This window comes from Fukomys damarensis, unplaced genomic scaffold, assembly GCF_012274545.1.
Source record: "Fukomys damarensis isolate Sample0158 unplaced genomic scaffold, DMR_v1.0_HiC HiC_scaffold_26, whole genome shotgun sequence".
Taxonomy (NCBI): Eukaryota; Metazoa; Chordata; class Mammalia; order Rodentia; family Bathyergidae; genus Fukomys; species Fukomys damarensis.
The window spans coordinates 1,635,743-1,653,774 of record NW_022900938.1 but is presented as its reverse complement, the minus strand read 5'-3'; the positions used below and the strand labels follow the sequence as shown (position 1 = coordinate 1,653,774).

The 18,032-nt window shown below is 51.2% G+C and overlaps 1 protein-coding gene across 1 annotated transcript in view; it reads right to left on the bottom strand.

Annotated features, from left to right (window-relative positions):
• The window catches only part of Satb2 (SATB homeobox 2), a 127,688-nt gene extending 110,982 nt beyond the window's left edge, over positions 1 to 16,706 (bottom strand). The window contains exons 1-2 of the mRNA XM_010631998.2: positions 16,689 to 16,706; positions 12,717 to 12,893 (exon numbers count right to left, since the gene is read on the bottom strand). Coding sequence (XP_010630300.2) covers positions 12,717 to 12,888 — 172 coding nt within the window. The 5' untranslated portion in view covers positions 12,889 to 12,893; positions 16,689 to 16,706. The remainder of the gene's footprint in view (positions 1 to 12,716; positions 12,894 to 16,688) is intronic.
• Positions 16,707 to 18,032: the final 1,326 nt, after the last annotated feature.

The following is an 18,032-nucleotide window of genomic DNA, read 5'->3' as shown; positions in this document are numbered from 1 at the left end:
TAGCTGCCGGACGAGCACCACCCTCCAGCCCGGGCGTCGGTCAGTCCCGTGCAGGTGCGGTTCCATGGCAGCACAGCGGGCTGTTCTGTCTAAAACCCAGGGGAAACTGAGCGAATCTGTAAAATGTGCAAGTCTGAAAATACTAGTTTATGTATAATTCTGTGAATGGATAATTATCAAACAGAAGGCTCTCCACTAATAATTATATTTGACTCTGAGGTGCACCATGCAATTTCTGATAGATTTACCTGCATAATTATACTTTTCCTGCAGTATTATTAGCTTTCGGGTGGTGATTCTAATATGAAAATAAACACACACCAAGACCTCATGGGACCACACAGCGGGTGCTGACGTCGGCTCTGAGGCTGCCCTCCCACGGAATATTTGTGTTTTAAAGATAGCACATCACCCAAAAAAAGGAGACAGGAGGAGCCTAATACTAAGAAATGGAGAGAAAGAGGGAAACCAGAGACCAGAGAGAAGAGGGGAGGGCACCACTCACCAGGTCCGCAGAGGACTCTGCCTGAGCTCACAGCCACACGCTGGGTCTCGGGGTCCCCAGCCACACAGCACCGCCATTACTTTTGCTCTTTGCAGCTGGGATCACCGGGCCCCAGGAGAAAGCGCCCGAAAACAGCGAGGCTCGGCTGTGGGCTCCCAGGCTCTAGCACACTGCCCTGCATGGCCTGGCCCTATCAGGACCACGGGGCAGGAAGAGCGGGGCCACCGCTTCCCTCAGGCACCCCGATACCAGGACTGGGGCGGTGCTGACTGGCACCACGGTACAAGGGCGCTAGGCCACACCCACCTGCCCCTCCCGGCCATGCAGAGCCGCAGAGGGGCACAGAGCACAGCTCGGCCAGGTCCTCGCCCTTGGGCACTGGGGAGAGTGAGGGGCTCACCAGGCTCCCGGGTGAATCCCAGCACAAGGCCGGGGCAGAAGCCATAGGGGACAGAAGAGGCTGTGCCCGCTACACGTGGACACAACAGCTACATCCCGGAGCCATGCAGAGCAGAGCACTGTGCTTACCAGCATCACTTCAGCTTCCCAACAATCCCAAGGGGGAGCCACTGTCTCCCTTTGTCAGACAGGGAAACTGAGACACAAGCAGGGAGAGACATCATGGGGGTCCACAGGGCCAGCCAGCACACACTGCCTGCCCTCCCAAGACCCGGAACCCGGCACCCAGCCTGTAGCCTGCTGATGGCAGAAGAGCTAGGCCTCCTCACCGGCTGCTCATCAGCAACCAACGCCAGGCAGTTCTGTGGGGAAAACAAGCCAGCAAACCAACCTGCTTCAGCCATTCATGCCAGTCACGGGAGAAACGAAAAACTCACAACTATGAAACTGCCATGGACCTTTACTTTCAAATCTTAACCTTGGTCCTTACAGTTTTGTATAATTCTGCTTGTTGAAGCTGGGTGTGGTAGTGCACGCCTATAATTCCAGCACTTGGGAGGCTGAGGCAGGAGGATCTCTGTAAGCAGAAGGCCAGCTTGGACTACATAACAAGATCTCGTCTCAAAAAAAGAAAAAAGATGCTATTTGTTGTATGACTGGGTTTGTTTGATAAAATCTACCATCTAACTGGATAGCCCCTTTCAACCAACTTCTTATTCCAAATAACAGAAAATAAACTTAAGAACACCTGTCATGGAGCTGCAAGGGGCAGCGTTCCCGGACTCTGAATCCAGTGGACAGAGCCAGGCTGAGATCTGGCCAAGCCTCAGGAGTTTCTTCCCTCTGACTAGGGAGCTGGCCACACCCACTCCTGCTACACACCCCAAGTCTGACACCCTTCGGAAATCCAGGAGCACAAGGGGCTCAGCACACCTGCCCCTCATGGTGAGTCGGCCAGGTGTTGCTGCTGCGCACAGCTTTGGGGAGCCGCCTTAAGTCAGCAGGCGTCACAAAGGCAACCAGCGGCTCTGACTTCGCACTGGCGCTCAGCACGAAAACTGCACCACAGATCTTGATCTGTCAGGGAGAAAATCAGTTTCACCTGCTCATTGCGCAGCTCAGTGTCATAGGTATTTTAGAAAACGTGCTCACGCAGTGAGATATGGAATTAAATTATTGCGCAGTCCAGAACCAGCAAATCATCTCTGATTCAGCAACATGCACTCATGACGTCTCCCCCCCACCCGTGAAGAATCAGTGCGGGGAGGAGAGGTGCGGATGCAGACATGGCGGGGTTGTCACCCACTTCCCACTCTGCCCCGGGGCCTCAGCTGTCAGACGCTCACAGGTCTGTGCACTGCAGGTCATGCATGCCACATGCGCTGTCAGGGCTCGGCGACCCTGCTCAACCAGCCAGAACGCAGCACTGGGAGCCCAGCACCTCTGGCGCAGGACAACCAACCAGGTCTGCAGTCGCCGTTTGCTACACAGTGGGGCAGCGCCTCCCACTCTACCTGGTCAGATTCCTACCTGACCGGGGACCCAGGCACATTCTGGGAAGCACAGCGAGTGAGTCACACAGGAAGCCCGGCTGCCTGGAGAGGACGCGACTGGCCGACACGCCGCAGGAGCAGGCAGGGGTACAGCTCTCTTGGTAACACCCTTCCCCCGGCGCACACAGTTTTGGTTCTGTGAATTTATCTTCACAGATAGTCTGAGTTCCCTCAGTGCTGACTGACCCCAACTATCTATCGCCAACAACCCTTCTCTCTGCAGGGCACCAGCACCCAGAAAGAGGATACCCCGCCTGCCTCCACGGACTTCAGGGCGCCAGGAAACACGGCCGGGTCAATCTGAGAACTGAGCACAGAGTGGGGCCAGAGGGGCCCAGCAGAAACAACCCCAGACCGGACTGCAGCCCTGCGTCCAGGATGTCAGAACGCCGTCGCACCATGGGCTGTCGGCAGTCTATTCAGACAGAAGACAAACTTGTCTCCAGGGCTCCCAACGGCTCTTTCAGGAAATCTCCATCCTGCTGCACTGAGCATAACCCAGAGGCTAGCGGAGAGGGAGCTGTCATCAGCTATTAACTCCGGGCCAACTGGCTGCGCGGGAGACGTCTTCAGAGGACTGTCATTGTGCAAGCAGAAGTCCCGGCCTGAGCACACACAATGCTGACCGTGGGCCCCTTCCAGAGGAGAAGACCAAACTGTGGGCAAGAGTAGGACTGTGACACAAACAAACAGGAAATCAATTAACTCGACTTTTCTGAACAACACAATGTCTTTTACCCTTCTTCTACATAAAAAAAAAGAAGAACTCTTACGATGAGGCAGAGGTAAGAGAGAAAGCGGGGGTCACTGAAAAAGAAATTTTAACAATTGGCCTCTCACCTGCAATGAACCAAATGAAAAGGGATTTCTCTGCAGAGTGGGACCACATCTGCACGTAAGCACCGGAGTGAATCGCTTTGATTTACTGGAGTGCTAGGTGGAGTCTCCAGACTCACCTGTCCCTCATTAGCAGCCACTGCTAAAACCTTCTGGATCACAACAAACACAAAACTAACACTTTAGGCTTGATCTGAAAACCAAAAGCTTCCCTGTTATGTAGTGTTAGACAGAACAACCAAGAATATGGAAATAACACCGTATAAGGTCAAGAGAAAATCATACACACGATCCCCACTATGTCCACAGAGCTATGACCAAAAAGAACAGAAAGGTCACTTAGGTGTTTGGTCCAGAGAGAATTTTTGTTCATTTTCCCCATTTCTGTTTTCTTTTGAATAAATAACAAGTATTACCTTATCACTAGAAACCAAATACACTGATAAAGAGCTTAGAAATAGGTTCTTACAAAACGCCTTCCCAAGGCAGTCAAATTTAATTGTGTTAAATTCAAAACAAGATCCCTACTCAATATGAAAATATACTTGTCCACTCAGCTCCAGCTCCAGAACGCCCACCTGGTTTGTGCCTACGAAGCACAGCTGCGCAGCTCAAGCTCTGACAGGGACAGACAGGAAGGGCGACCCCACCAGGTGATGGGCGCACAGGCCTCAGCCACAGCCTGGGCCGTCCAGGTCCTCACCTCTCGCCTTGGCCTCCCAGTGACGGTGACGGGGCGAACCACGGGTTACGGGGAGCACAGTTCACACTGGCACCACAACAGAACGGGGACCTAAGGAGCGTGCACTACAAGCCATCCTTACACACGCTGGTAAGGCTCGGTCCCCGGGACCCCACAGCAGACAGCACAGACGCTACCAGTGATGTCCATCCGCTCCAGGCCCGAGGAGTCCACACAGGCGTACTTTTCAGAAAACTGAAACTTAACATGTTAAATGACTTCAGGTACTTTTAATTTTCAAAACCCATTCAAAATTTCTTGATTTTGCTGTCCAAGCAGCCCCTCTTCCAGAGCCTGAGCTGCGACACTGGCATCTAGACAAGGCAGGGGCCACTCCCGACACATGCGACCATCCACCCGCGGCGGTGCTGAGGCACTGGCTGTGCAGGTCTCCACCTAGGACAGCGATGCCTGCACAGATGCGTAGGCACGCTGGTAACAGTGCGCGGAGTGCAGTCCTCTGGACCCGAGACCTGTGACCTCTGAAAGTCTCCACGCAGTTTTCCACACCATCCTCCAGCCGCACTCCCATGACTGAAGGCTCTGATGAAGGACTTTCTTCTAATGAACATCTGCCTTCTCGGCTTCTCCAAAGAACTCCCCGGAATGTAGTCTCCCTCGCCCTGATGTGAGGCCTGCACAGCACTCACCGCCAGCTTTCAAGGGCGCATCCTCTCCTAGGCGAGCCAGTGGCCAGCGCAGGCCCAGCTCTCACCCTGCTCCCAAGATTCTGGGGCGTGCAGGGTCCCCAGGGCCACAAGCATGCAGTGGACACAGGGCCACTTCTGGTTGTTCCGCAGGTAAGGGGATGACGATGGAGGTGAGGTCCTGAGAGGACAGAGACGAAACCACACTGGACCCAGGAAAAGCTCGGACCACGCACAGCTGTGCAGCGTGCACTGAAACACGCAGAGGGAGGCCCCCAGCTTCAATGTTCTGAAATCTCACAATTACACAAATCCTACAGAGTAGATTACAGGAGTTCTTTTCCAAATCAAGTTCTCCTTTCCAAAGAGAAAAATTAAAAAGGTAGGAATTTTTAAAAGAAAACATCATTGCAAAATTCTTTATGGCCAAGGCTTCTTCTCTGTGTCTCATGAACTCAAAAAACAGACTTCACCAAGTTTGGAGTCCGTGGTGTCCCAGTCTACCAAATGAGTCTATCTCTGCAAGACATATTGTGTGTTCAAGGGAGAGAGGGACCTGGGGATTGAACCCAGCACCTTTCCCTAAGCTCTGCCCCTAGTCTTTTTATGTTTTCTTTTAGACAGGGTCATGCTAAATCGCTACGCTGCCCAGGCTGGGCTTGAATGTGCAATCCTCCTGCCTCAGCCTACCAAAGTACTGGGGTTCCAGGCAAGTGCCACCATATAGCATCTTAAAGCAGAAGTGACCTAGGTCTTCAGCAAATGATTCACCCCTGTATTTAAAATCTATGCATTGGAAAAGGACAGGCTTTAGAAGTGAGTAGAATAAAAAATTAAATGTCGAGTTATCACGAATATGGAGCTGTAGGTTTCGTGCGTGTGACTCATAGAGACACGCATGTCCCTGAGATACAGCCACCTGCTAAAGGCACGCGTGCCTGTGGGTCAGTCCCTTTACCCACCTCGGGACAGTCTGCCCCTGCACTGTGGGTGCTGACCTCCCAGGAAGGGCTCTGTGCAGTTAAAACGTACAGCAGAGCTAACTGGTCCCCAGCCGCCTGCCCCAAACAAAACGGCAGCCAGAACTCCACTGAGCTCCTCCCGCACCGTGGAGGACCACAGAAGGAGCACTTGATGAACTGTTTCCACTGTCAGGATTCAGACAGGAGTGGCAGTGTGTTTTACTGAGCACACCCACTCGAGGCCAGGCATCCCCAAAGCAGGCCCAGGTCTTCACCTCCACAGAGGCGTCCGAGGCAGTGGTTCCATGAGCTGACCTGCACAGGAGCTGTGCTCACAGCACATGTACTTGTGACACAGTGCACAGAAGGAACAGGAGCTGCAAACATCTGTACTAGACCCTGGGCAGGGACGTGAGGTGTACACGCTGTTACACACCAGGCTCTGCATGTGCACGTGCACGTGCGTAGGTCCCAGCGAGGGTGCTCACAGCTAGGACCACTCGGGCCACACTCCCCATGCCACTGCTAGGAGCAGCAGAATTTCTTTAAAAGCAGCCTGTTAGTGTCTGCTTCAAGGCCCAACATTTCTAAATAAGTACCTTTCTCAACATTGCCTTATAAAGAGAAAAAACTGCAAGAAGACTCCCAAACAAGAGAGTTTAATTAAAACAGGAAAGGGGAGCAAGAAAAGGGCAGAGAAAGCGAGGTAAGACAGGGAGATGGTAGGGAACGTTCTCCATGGGAAAACGTCAACTTCCAGCACATACAAACGTGGCTTCTTGATCACATTCATCTTTTAAACCATCCTCCTTCAAAAAAAGAGTGTGAATTTCTGAACTCCTTCCCAAGGCTGTGGCCGAGTTTACTAGATGTTTTTTTGAAACTATAATATTTGAAGGAATTTACAGGGTGAGGGTTCTCATTAAATTTAGCAAAGAAAAAGAATTCAATTAAAGCAGCAAACATAAATTTTAGAATTTTTTTAAATTTACGAGGGTAGAAAAATCCACAGATTCAAGAAAACAATGCATTATTGACCAAATATAACTTATAGACTTGACTGTGTCCTAACTGGAACAAACCAACACTTTTTTGAAAGAGTATAAAATAGGAAAATTTTCACCTTTACCAAATACTTCATGATAGTAAAGATTATCTTTGTTAGGAATCATGATGGAATTGTAACATGTTTTTTTAAAGAGTCTTTACCTTTTAGCTTTATTAATAAAACATCCAGATAAAATATGAGGGCAAATTCACTTTAAAAGGATCACCGGGGAAAGGGGTGGATGCGCAAGGGCAGAGACCACACGGGCCTGGGCGTGACTCACTCCTTACTGACCCTCGACCGGGGCATCAGTTACCTGATCCCAGTTAACGCAGTTCCATAAACAATGTCTAAAGGTTTTAAGAAGTGAAATTTCTGGAGAATTCCACGCATTGAACAGTTTAAGTTCAAAGATTACTCCTCTTAATGACCCGACCGACCTCCACAGTCGCTGCTACATACAGCTTTCCCCAGTGGCACTGCAAGAGCAGCGACAAGCGAGGAACGACAGCACGGGGTCCACTGCTTCCTAACAGGAACGTGTCCTCCACGGCTCTGCCCCTCACACTCACAGCCTCTCCGGATTCCAGGTCCCAGGCACCCCGAGAGCAGCCTTTCCTCCTGGGGCCCTGCCCCACAAACACATCCCCTAGAGGAGGGGACACAGACCAGCTGGATCAATACGTCAAATTACACATCACTGCTACCAGAAAACCACTAATCCATGCTGGGAACCCACTTCCCAGGGATGCTCAACGGAAGGAAATTTCTCAGGGATAAAGTTTAGTAAACATGAAACCCCTCCGTTTCCACTGAGCACGCACATGCACTGGGCCCTGTGACCTCACGCTGTGCTGGGAATTCCTTTTTCATAAGGGAACAAAACTATTTCGAGCGAGTTCAGATCTCACTATTGAAGGAAGAAGTAAGCTGACACTTGCAGGAGCAGGCCGACTTCTCCCGAGAAATAAGTAACACCTCGGAGCACCGCCGTCCTTTCTTCCCCCGACAGCATGGAGAAGAGCTCCAGGACCCTGACCCAAGTGTGGACAGCACATCCTGGGAGAAGGGATGCTTCTGCCTGGGTGCAAATGGGTTTCCTAGGACAACCACACCATGCCTTTCACCTGGCTATTTATTCATGTTTCCAAAAGCGGACAGGCAGGAGGAATTCCCAAGCATCTGCTAAGGAATGAAGCAACTCTTTCGTTATAAATTAGCACCGAACTTGTAGACAAATTTATATGCTCTGACTCCACATAGTAAACTTCTCAGGCATACTCAAACTTTAAAACAGAAGCTCCCTGAAAGCAGCTTTTTTTCTCAGTTTATCTCTGAAATCCAGAGGAGTGACCAATGCTCTATCTGAAGGTCCATGGTGCTCAGGGAGAGGGACTCTTGGGGGCCTTGGGAGCAGAACTGAATACCTGAACCCGCTACCCTGGGCCTCCAGCTAGCTACAGACAGCAATCCTGTAGGGTCTGGCTGTTTGTTTTTGATGAAGGTCATCTCGGTTAACTTACAGACCCTGTTTATACAGCTCACCAAGGCAATCAAACACACAGCAGCATCGTTCTCGATGTGTGCAAAGCATCCTGGGCTCAGCAAGCACCCATCCACCACCGACACGCCTGCCATCGGGCTGACGTCAGACGGTGAGAAGTGAACTGGCCCGATAGGGGCCAGCCTGCCCACAGCCCTCCAGGAGGGCAGCGCGCCAAGGCCTTGGGCTCAGGTGCCGACCTGCAGGGGTCCAAGGGCTCCAGAGCTCCATTCCTCCTCCTAGCCTGTGCCCTGAGAAAGTCGCTCCCTTTTCTTTGCCTCCATTTCCCCTTCTGTAAAGTGGAAAAAATATAGTAACTCACTCACCTCTATGACAAACCCAAAGTATAAATAGCAAGAGAAAAGATGGGCAATAGGAAATAGGGAGATCAACCTTTTGCGAAAAGGAAGGAGACCAAGAGATGGAGCGAAGGGAAGTGAAAAGAATTATGGTGTGCTGGGTTCATGCACCAACTTCCACAATGAATGTGATCATATGCTTCAAACCTGGACTAAGGGAAATAAAAGATTTTACAAGCTCCCTTCAAAAGGCCATTACAAGAATTAAATGAGCTAATATGGATAAATCTTAGAGCCCCCTTCCGTGTTAACTGCTCCGTTGTACCTGGCACAATTAAAACTCCAAGAAATCCCTCAGCTCATCCATTACAGGGGCTCATTAATGACTACTGATCCTTTCTTATTTTACAACAGAAATCCATATATGTGACATATAAGTTTCACATTATTGATAAACAGGGACACTGTGGGATGCTTATCAAAACGTGAGAATAAGTAAAAATAACTTCCCACTCATCCTGGGAAGAATTCAGGCAGGAAGGAGGATTTCCTACTTTCATAAGTATACTTTCATACTTTTACAAGGCAAATTTCATAACTATTTCTTTCCGATTAAGAGAAAATCCCACAGAAGCCCATGGCCCACCCTATTGACATTTTATATATTCCCCTGGTCTCGCTCCTCTGCACAAATGTGGGATTTTGTATCACTGAAGCATTTAGCAATCTTCCTCATTCACATAACATTTATTAAATACATTTTTCTGTGCCACTTTTTAAAAATATCATTGAAAATGAGTGCATAGAGGTAATTATTGGAATATAAATAAGAAATGATGATTAACATACCTCTTCTTAAATCTACAGTTTCAACACCAAAAACACCCTGTTGGAAGAGATGTGGGTTTATTTATTGCCCAATGTGTTTGTTTTTAAATAAAGTTCTCTGCTCAAAAATAAATTTTATAATTTATTTTGAAATTTACAGAAAGCAGGGGATGAAATGTCCACTTACAACTAAGCCCAACCTTTAGGTGGGCATCCAGAGGCCCTTGGTGCCCACTGACTTAGGTGGGAGCCCCTGACCAGAGTGGGGGTGTCAGAAAGGCCCACGGAGAGAACTGCAAAGTAAAGATGAGGAGGAGAACAGTGATCGCCAGTGAGGCAGGGACTGAGAAGCAGTAGCCAGGGCTAACGCCCCTCTCCCACGAGAGCTGGTACATCTGAGGCACAGACCATGTGTGCACCATCACCCCGGGAGAGACGCTCTGGCCACACCCAGGCCCTTTGTCCACCCAATCTGGGAAGAGCAGACAGCCTGCAGCCTGGAGCTTTCGCACACGCAAAATGGAACGTCTATGACACCCTGAGAATCACAGCGTGAGAAGGCTGTGTGTTTCAGAAGTGAGTACACAGGCCCCCTAGAGACAGAATGTGAGAACACGAACCCCTAAAGACAGGAAATGAGAACACGGGGCCCTGAAAGACAGGGAAGACACAGGCCCCCTAGAGACAGGAAGTGAGAACACGGGTCCTCTAAAGACAGGAAGTAAGGACACAGACCCCCTAGAGACAAGAAGTGAGGACCCAGGTTCTCTAGAGACGTGAAGTGAGGACCCCAGCCCCCTAAAGACAGAAAGAGAGGACGCAAGTCCTCTAGAGACAGGAAGTAAGGACACAGCCCCCTAAAGAGAGATAACGGTAACACTGGCCCCCTAAGGAAAGGAAGTAAGAAAACGGGCCTGCTAAAGGCAGGAAAGAAGGACACAGGCCCCCTAGAGACAGGAAGTAAGGACACAGGACCCCCAAAAGACAGAAAGTGAGGACACATAACCTCTGGAGACAGAAAGGAACACAGGCCCTCTAGAGACAGGAAGGAAGGACATGGGGCTCCTGTAGACACAGTTCTACGACTTATGACAAGTCTGTCCCTCTTCTCTGTGGATCCCAACATCTAGCCTTCAAAACACAAAAGGCCACAGTACCTGGAGGAGGCATCCCTGGACAGGGCCTCAGCAAGACTGCTATCATCCTTTGAAAACAAATATATTTTCTTTAATGAAATTCCTTGGTCACAGGGAGGAAGTGCCCTCGTAGAAGGAGAAACCAGTGTCCTGCTCAGAACAAGGGCAACATCTAGCCACTGGGGCTCAATCACCATTCCAGAACATCACACTGCTGTGTGGCTGCTCTTCCACAGGCAACTCTCTGAAATTCTCTTCCAATTCATTCATAGTAACAATCTTCTCTGCTCATATCAAAATGAAGAATCATGTTTCAAGAGCTTGGTGTTTAAAAGAGGCTTGATGCAGGGCATGGTGGTACACGCCTATGATCCCAGCACTTAGGAGGCTAAAGCAGGAGGATCACTGCAAGTTCAAGACCAGCCTAAACTATATAGCAGAAAAAAATAAAAATAAATAAATAAATAAAAATAGGCTCAAGCAACCTGCTGTCCTGGCAGCGTGGTCCTTCCTAGTTCTCCAACACAGGGACACTGCAGCCTCCCTGCAACACAGAGATTTGCTAGGGTGTAGAGATGTGCTATGCTGTCCCCCAGCACCCCACCCAGGAGGGTCGGGGAAGATAGGCAGTAGAACCAAGGCAAAGCAGAGAGAACTTCGCACCTCAGTGCTCATGCCCTACATCATCAGAACCCCACCCACGGCCGGCTCCTCCTCCTGCCCTGCCAGGCTTCTGCGAGACACAGCGTCTTCACAGGCAGCCCATTGGAGCAGGACCCTTGCCCCCACCACACACAACTAGGGTCTGAGCAACAGCAGAGATCTCAATGTTCACTGCAAAATAAACAACTCTACGTTTTCCCCTTTAGCCAAAACAGAGATCAGCAGGCTAAAGCAAAACACACAGGTGACCTCTGTCCCTTGAGAGGACAGCAAAGGCTTGGTGATAAATCTCCGCACTCTCACACCTGTGACCGCACACCTCCAGGTCATTCGACTGGGAAAGGTGTGATGTTAAGTGCTTTCAACCCAATTTCCCAAAAACACTTCGAGGAGGCAAACAGTTGCTGGGCCTTGTTTCCAGATGCGCCCTGTGGGCTGTGCCTGGCCCACGTGTCTGGGTGTGGCAGGCAGGTGGCTCCCTGGTGACGAGTCCCAAGGGCCCTCTCCTCCGCAGGTGCCACTTAGCACTCCACATTCCACATGCGAGCACCCGGCCCGCAGTAACGGAGATGGATGGCCTGTCACACAGGAGCTGGCACGCCACGGGGGCCTCATTCCACTCAGGTGCATGGCCTGGGACGGAAGCAGCCGGGCCCAGGATGCACTGTGCCCGCATCCAATCCCCAGTCCCTCCCGTGGGAAGGCGAGGCAAGGACGCACCCTCCACCACTGCTCCAAACAGCAAAAACCCTTGGTTCTCACACAAATATTAAGTAAAGACTGTGACATATATATAGGGAATTCATGTACAAAATAAGACCTGGAAGGTACATATTTATCTCCTTTAGTTATAACCATATTCATAAACCACACAATTCAATCATTCCAGCTGATGAACAAGAATAATAATTCCACTGCGTGAAAAACAAAATGTGGCCATTATTCAAGGTTGGGGAGTGTTTTTGTTGTCATTTGTTTTGTCAACTCTTTGGCATAAAAGAACAATGAGCTATGCTGCAGAACGAAACAAGAACTCAGAACGGGCTCCCCGGGATACAGAGCACACAGTGAAATATGGGTGTGATTTTAATAGTGAATTAAATAGGTAAAAAGAAGAGTTACAAAGACAAGGTTTTTTTCTCAAATGAATGCACTGTATCAAAACAACAGTTTTCAAATGTACAAAAGAGTAAGTTGCACCCATTTCCTGTTTAATTAAAAGGTGACCGTAAACTGTGGAAGCTGCAGTCCCACGGAAGTGGATTTACAGCACAGAGTGCTGACACGCCGGGTATTAAGATAAATTCCGGGTAAAATCCTGGCTCCAGCCCTGAGGCCAACCTGTGGATCTGGAGGAAACATCAGGGCCAGGAAAAGCAAAGGCCAGGGATCCCGCTCTGAAGGAACTGGTGTGGGCAGCTCCAGGGCGCTGGGCAGAGGTTCCCCAGAAGACAAGGACACAGGACATCGGGACGCCCGCCCACCTGCCCACAGGAGCTGAGTGGGCCCCGAGCCGTGCGTGCTGGCAGCCGGGCCCTGGCAGAGGGCACCTACCTTGGGCCTGGGCCGCGGAGCTGTGTGAGTAGCCCAGGGCCAGCAGGGCCGTCTCCACCAGCTGGCTGAAGAGCACGTCTTTGCGCACCAGGACGAACTCGGCGTGCTCCTCCCTGCTGTCATACTCCAGAGAGCCATCCAGCTGCTCCACCACGCAGAAGACCGGCACCATCAACCCTGGGGAGATTCAGCAGAACATGGGTTACAGCCCCGAGGGCAAGACGGTGGTAAGGCTGCTCAGCTGCTATCAGGCGGCTTACACTACGCCGCCTCTCCGCAAGGGCCCTGCTCCCCCATCGGCCAAAGCCCTGAGGCTCTGGCCACAAGCGAGCTTGGCCCCGCATGCAGGTGGGCTCAGGGCCTGCACACCTGGCTTCGCCCCCGGCCCAGGGGCGCATCCCCAGCTCCCCGCCTGACACACCGCTTGGGGCAGGTGACAGGTTTGAGGTCAGGGCCTGACATGGTACACGAATATGTATAAGAAAGGCAGTGAAAGCTGAGAAGTTCCTCTTCCAGGCTTTCTTTTTAAATTGTGGTAAACAGGTCACCAATTGGCCTGAAAAGATCCTGATCATTGAAGTCTTAACTAATGTTTAGCTCTTATCAAATATATATCCAAATACAGAACCTCATCTCCTTAAAATCATTTTATACATTAACACCGGTTACCACTAGAAAAAATATCTTTCCTTGCGTTTGAGGAGAAAAGAAGTAAACTACCCTAAAGAATAAAGCAAATTAGTTTAGTTGAAAATCTGTTGAAATCTGTTGTCACTGAAATATTTCTCTGCTTTGTATCAAAGTGTGAAAAGCTAAAAAATGTTTAATTCGCCAAACATTTTTAACTGTTTTTTTATTTAAAAGAAGAAAAAAAAAGTCACACAGGCATTTAAATCTAAACACAGCCAAGGCAGAAGATCAAAGTTTTATCAACACACGAGCCATAAACACGGACTCTGCCCCACATAAGTCGCACCAGGCAGTGTGTCCTGTCTGAAGGAAGGGTCGCCCAGGTCCCCTCTTTCTGCAAGACACTGGCCAAGTCCTGAGGGTGTGGGCAGGTGGAGGCGAGAGGTCACAGGGAGACCCGACGCCCCGCCACGGTCCAGTCCTGACTCAATCCCTTCTGACGGGCACGGGAGGGAACAGGGTCCCTGCGAACTACTGGCTCCCAGATGGAGCTTTTTGTTCTAAAGATAATACAATGGTGCAACTGGTTCCCATGTGCTAATTATTATTATTAAAGATAGTAAGTATTGGGTGCAATTATTAAATATAGCCATTATTAACAATAATAATACTCATTAAGCATTGTTATCACTGAAGAGCACAGTAATTATTATTAAGCCTGCACAGAGTCTAGAAAGCCCTGCCAGCCATGCCCAGTACAGGAGCCGGGTGACACAGCAGCGTCAGCTCTGACAGCAGTAACACAGCTCCACTGCCTGCAGCTCACAGGCTGCCACGGTGTGGACGGACAGACAGACCAAACTCTCAGGCAAGAAGATTCAGCCTGGCTGCAGGATGCTACAGAAACAGCTCTGACAGGCTGCCTCTTGGAGGAAATGTCCGCCCATGCTGAGCCCTGAGATGGAGTGAGCAACACGGCGTGCACCAGGTTCCCTCCGGGCCTGCTCCTGTCTGGGCTTCTCACTCAGAGGATGCCAAGGGCCTGCTGTGTGCTCCGCGGGCCCCATCCCGAGCAGCCTGTGTCGCCTGCTGTCCCTCGGGCCGGCCCGGGCCCTGTTCATGCCACCACTGCGTCTACACACAGGCCCGGGCAGCCAACGATCGACCATGGATGCCTGTGTAGGCACAAGGTCGCGGCCACACAGCCTCGTGCATCTCCAATGGCGGACACAGCGACACACATCTGGGCACCAGATGAGCTCTCTCCCTGAATCCAGTGGCCCCAGACTACTTGTGATCATTTCCCAGGACCACAGCTCTTTCCCAACTCTGAGGTCCAGGGAGAAAACTTCAGACCCTGTTAACAAGACAGATAACACTAACAGCTCAGTCAATCAGGAGATCACAGAAGTGCAGGATAAAAGCACAGGGATCTTGTGACTGCCAGTAAATAAAACACTGACTAAGTACTGCTGTTCAGTGATTCAAGGAAGCAGCAGTGAGCTGACAGGACAGCACACGACACCTTCTAGCTAACAGACAAGCACCAGCCCATTTGGGTACTGCCTGCTCAGAAAAAACTAACCTGCAGCCAGTGACAGCTGCATTTGCTCTGAAGCCCCATATACTCTCCGAAAACATTGCATTTAACCCTGAGAAAATATGACCTTCCTTTCAGAATGTGACCATCTAAACAATATTCTTTTTACAATAAAATATAGTCTTTGCAAAAGAAGAAGAAAACAGACAAAATATAGATGGAATTACTAGTGCCAATGACAGGAGAAATGAAAAGCAGTCGGATAGTGTAACTGAGGCTAGTATGGGCAGGCAGCAGCTCAAAGCTTGCAGCCTTTGAAACAGGAAGTCCCTAAGAAAAACAAACCCTGAAATGAGGCAGGTGCACACCCCAGAAAAGAGACTGGTGTCTACTGTGCCCATCACTCACACACCCCACAAAGGAAGGAAAACGAAGAAAGCAGCAAGGGGTGAAGACGGGAAGAAAGGACTCTCAGAACGCACTGCTCACGGCCAAGTGAGAACGGGGAGGGCAGGAGAATTCGTTCCAACGACAGAACAGCAATGTAAAACGATGACACAGGAACAGCAAAAAGCAGCGCCCAGGGAAAGGACAGGCCGCAGCCTCATGCACATATGGTGGGATTGCTCTTTTATGGTAGCACGGACCCATTTCCAGATGATCGAGTGAGAACTTTGACCTTTGATCAAGTCCTGCTAAGCCTTTTACAATTGCAGCAGGGAGCAGGGAGTTTAATCCGCAGGACAGGTGCCCAGGCCCCAGCTGTGCTCCCGACTTCAGGCCCATCCTGGTAATTGGGTATTCAAGAAATTCTGTCATAGAAGAGGCAAAACAAGCCCAGGACCCACTCTCCAAAAGTCATAGCTATGAGGCAGAACTTGTCATTTCCATGACATTGTTTCTGAAAAAAAATGTGCAGTTACAAAAAGCCAGACCATTTTAGCCAGGCATGGTGACAGACACCTGTAATCTCAGCTACTCAGAAGGCTGAGGCAGGAGGATTGCAAGTTTAAGCCCAGATGAGCAATTCAGTATAACCCTTTCTCAAAATAAAACTGGAAAAGTTTTTTATTCACTGTCGTTCCTGGGCTCTGCAGCACACAGGACACCTGCCGTGTGAACGAGAGTGTGAACAGTCAGATGGATGAACAGCACCAGCCAGGAGGCTGCGAGTTTGGGTCTCACTGCTTCCAGGTGGATAAGCCTGACATCTGAGCTCCGTGAGGTGTGCACGCCTGCTCACATGCACACAATCAGGTCTCCGTCCCGATCCTGACGGCGATCACACCGTGACGTGTGTGAGTCTGACACAGGGCTCTCCGACAACGCAGTCTACTTTTTCTTTTTTCAGTCTCAGTACTACTTCCATGTGACGGGGAAAGGAACCAGTCTTTTTTTTCAGGATCTGTAAACAACACTCAATATCTTTAGAGAAATGTTTCTTCAGAAGAAAGATGACACGACTGGTGACTGAATGGCCTCATCACAACTCCAAGCAACCAAACAGCCTCCTATTCACACAGCAAGGGCCCTGGGTGCAGTGCCCACCCCACGCAAGCCGAAAGCCCAAAGACCCAGACCCCAGGCTGTGCCTGCCCAACCTGGCCCTCGCCACACCACACGGGCGACGGTGTTTCACATGCAGCTCTGCTTCTGCCGAGACTCACTGGAGTGCACAGCATACACTCCGTGTCCGAAAGAGCAATGAAACTAAGTAGATCCTGAGCAACATTTGAAAATTAATTGCAAGTAGGAATAATACTTCAGACACACAAATAAAACATTATTAAAATCAATGTCACCTGAGCCTGTGCCTTGTTGCAAACGGAGCCCCTGGAAAAGCATCCCCAGCGCTGTGGCCTGCATCACACCTGCCCACCCGAGGTGTCCAGTGCTGTGCCCAGCGCCAGGATGGAGGGTGGGCTGCCTGCCAGGCACCTCCCCTGCTGCCCACTCCCCGGGTGGGGCTGGGGGACTCGGGACAGCACTGCTGCCCTGGGGCTTCTCTCCCCGCATCCTTTCACTGCCCACCCAGCAGACACCTCGCTCCCTGCACCAGCCCTGCAGGGCACCCCAGCAAGGAGGGGTGGCCATGCCCCAGCAGCGGGGGCGCAGGGCTGGGGCCTCACCTCACACGCATGCCCTGCTTTCTCCTCGCCTTTCCCTGGGCAGAGGCCTCACTGCTGAGAGTAACAGAACAGACCTCAGGTAGTGAGTGACATGTCTCCAGGAAATACCACACAGCCAACGCAGTGCTCAGGCACCCTGCCTGCGTCGTGTGCCCTCCTGTGACAAGAGCAGAGCCCCCGGCCCTTCCCGAGGGACCCGCTGCCCAGGCCGTCAGTGAGCGGCCTGGCCATGCATGCTGTCCGCCGGCCTCCTCCCGTCCTGTCTGCCCGGCCCCACCCCGGAACAAAGGCCCGGTGGCTGACACTGGCGCCAGGCTGCCTCTGTCTGTCTCTCAAAGACAGGGCCCAAGCTCCCTGCCCCGGGCCGTGACTCAGTGCCCCCACCTGAGCAGGTTCAGGGCTGACGGAGGCCACAGATCTTCTTCTGCCCTCACTGTAGCCTCAGACAGCCCTCGCTCGGCAGCCTCCACCATCACCAAACCACAGACCAGGCTGTGGAGAGCCTGCGACAAAGCCCACCACAGGGCCAGGCAGGGGACCTTTCCAGCACTAAGCTACCGGAAACAAAGCAGGGCAAATGACCGCTCTAGAGCCGGCGTCCTCCCTCTCCTCACACACCTGAGTCAGAAAGAAGGACACCAGCAGCTCCATATTTACCTCCAGCCTTCCCTTCCTGCCCTGCAACAACACACAAGTCCGAAAGCCAAGACTCAAAGCCCAAAAGAGGAATTGGGGCCTGGGGCTCTCTGCCCTCAATGGGATCCTGGCACAATTCCAGAAGGGGCCAGATGTGTCCGTCCTGCCCTCCTGCTCTCCCGGGGCCTGTCCACCTCCCCTGCACTGGACACAGCTGAGGTCTTGCCTCTCCGTCCCCTCCACATCATCCAGCTGATTCTCTCAGAACCGCACCTCGGGTGTTGCTGGCAAACCTGGTGACGAACGAAGTGGCAGGACCTCACCAGGCCCTGCCTCATGGCCACTGCCGTACATGGCCCTTCCTGGACGGAAGACATCAGG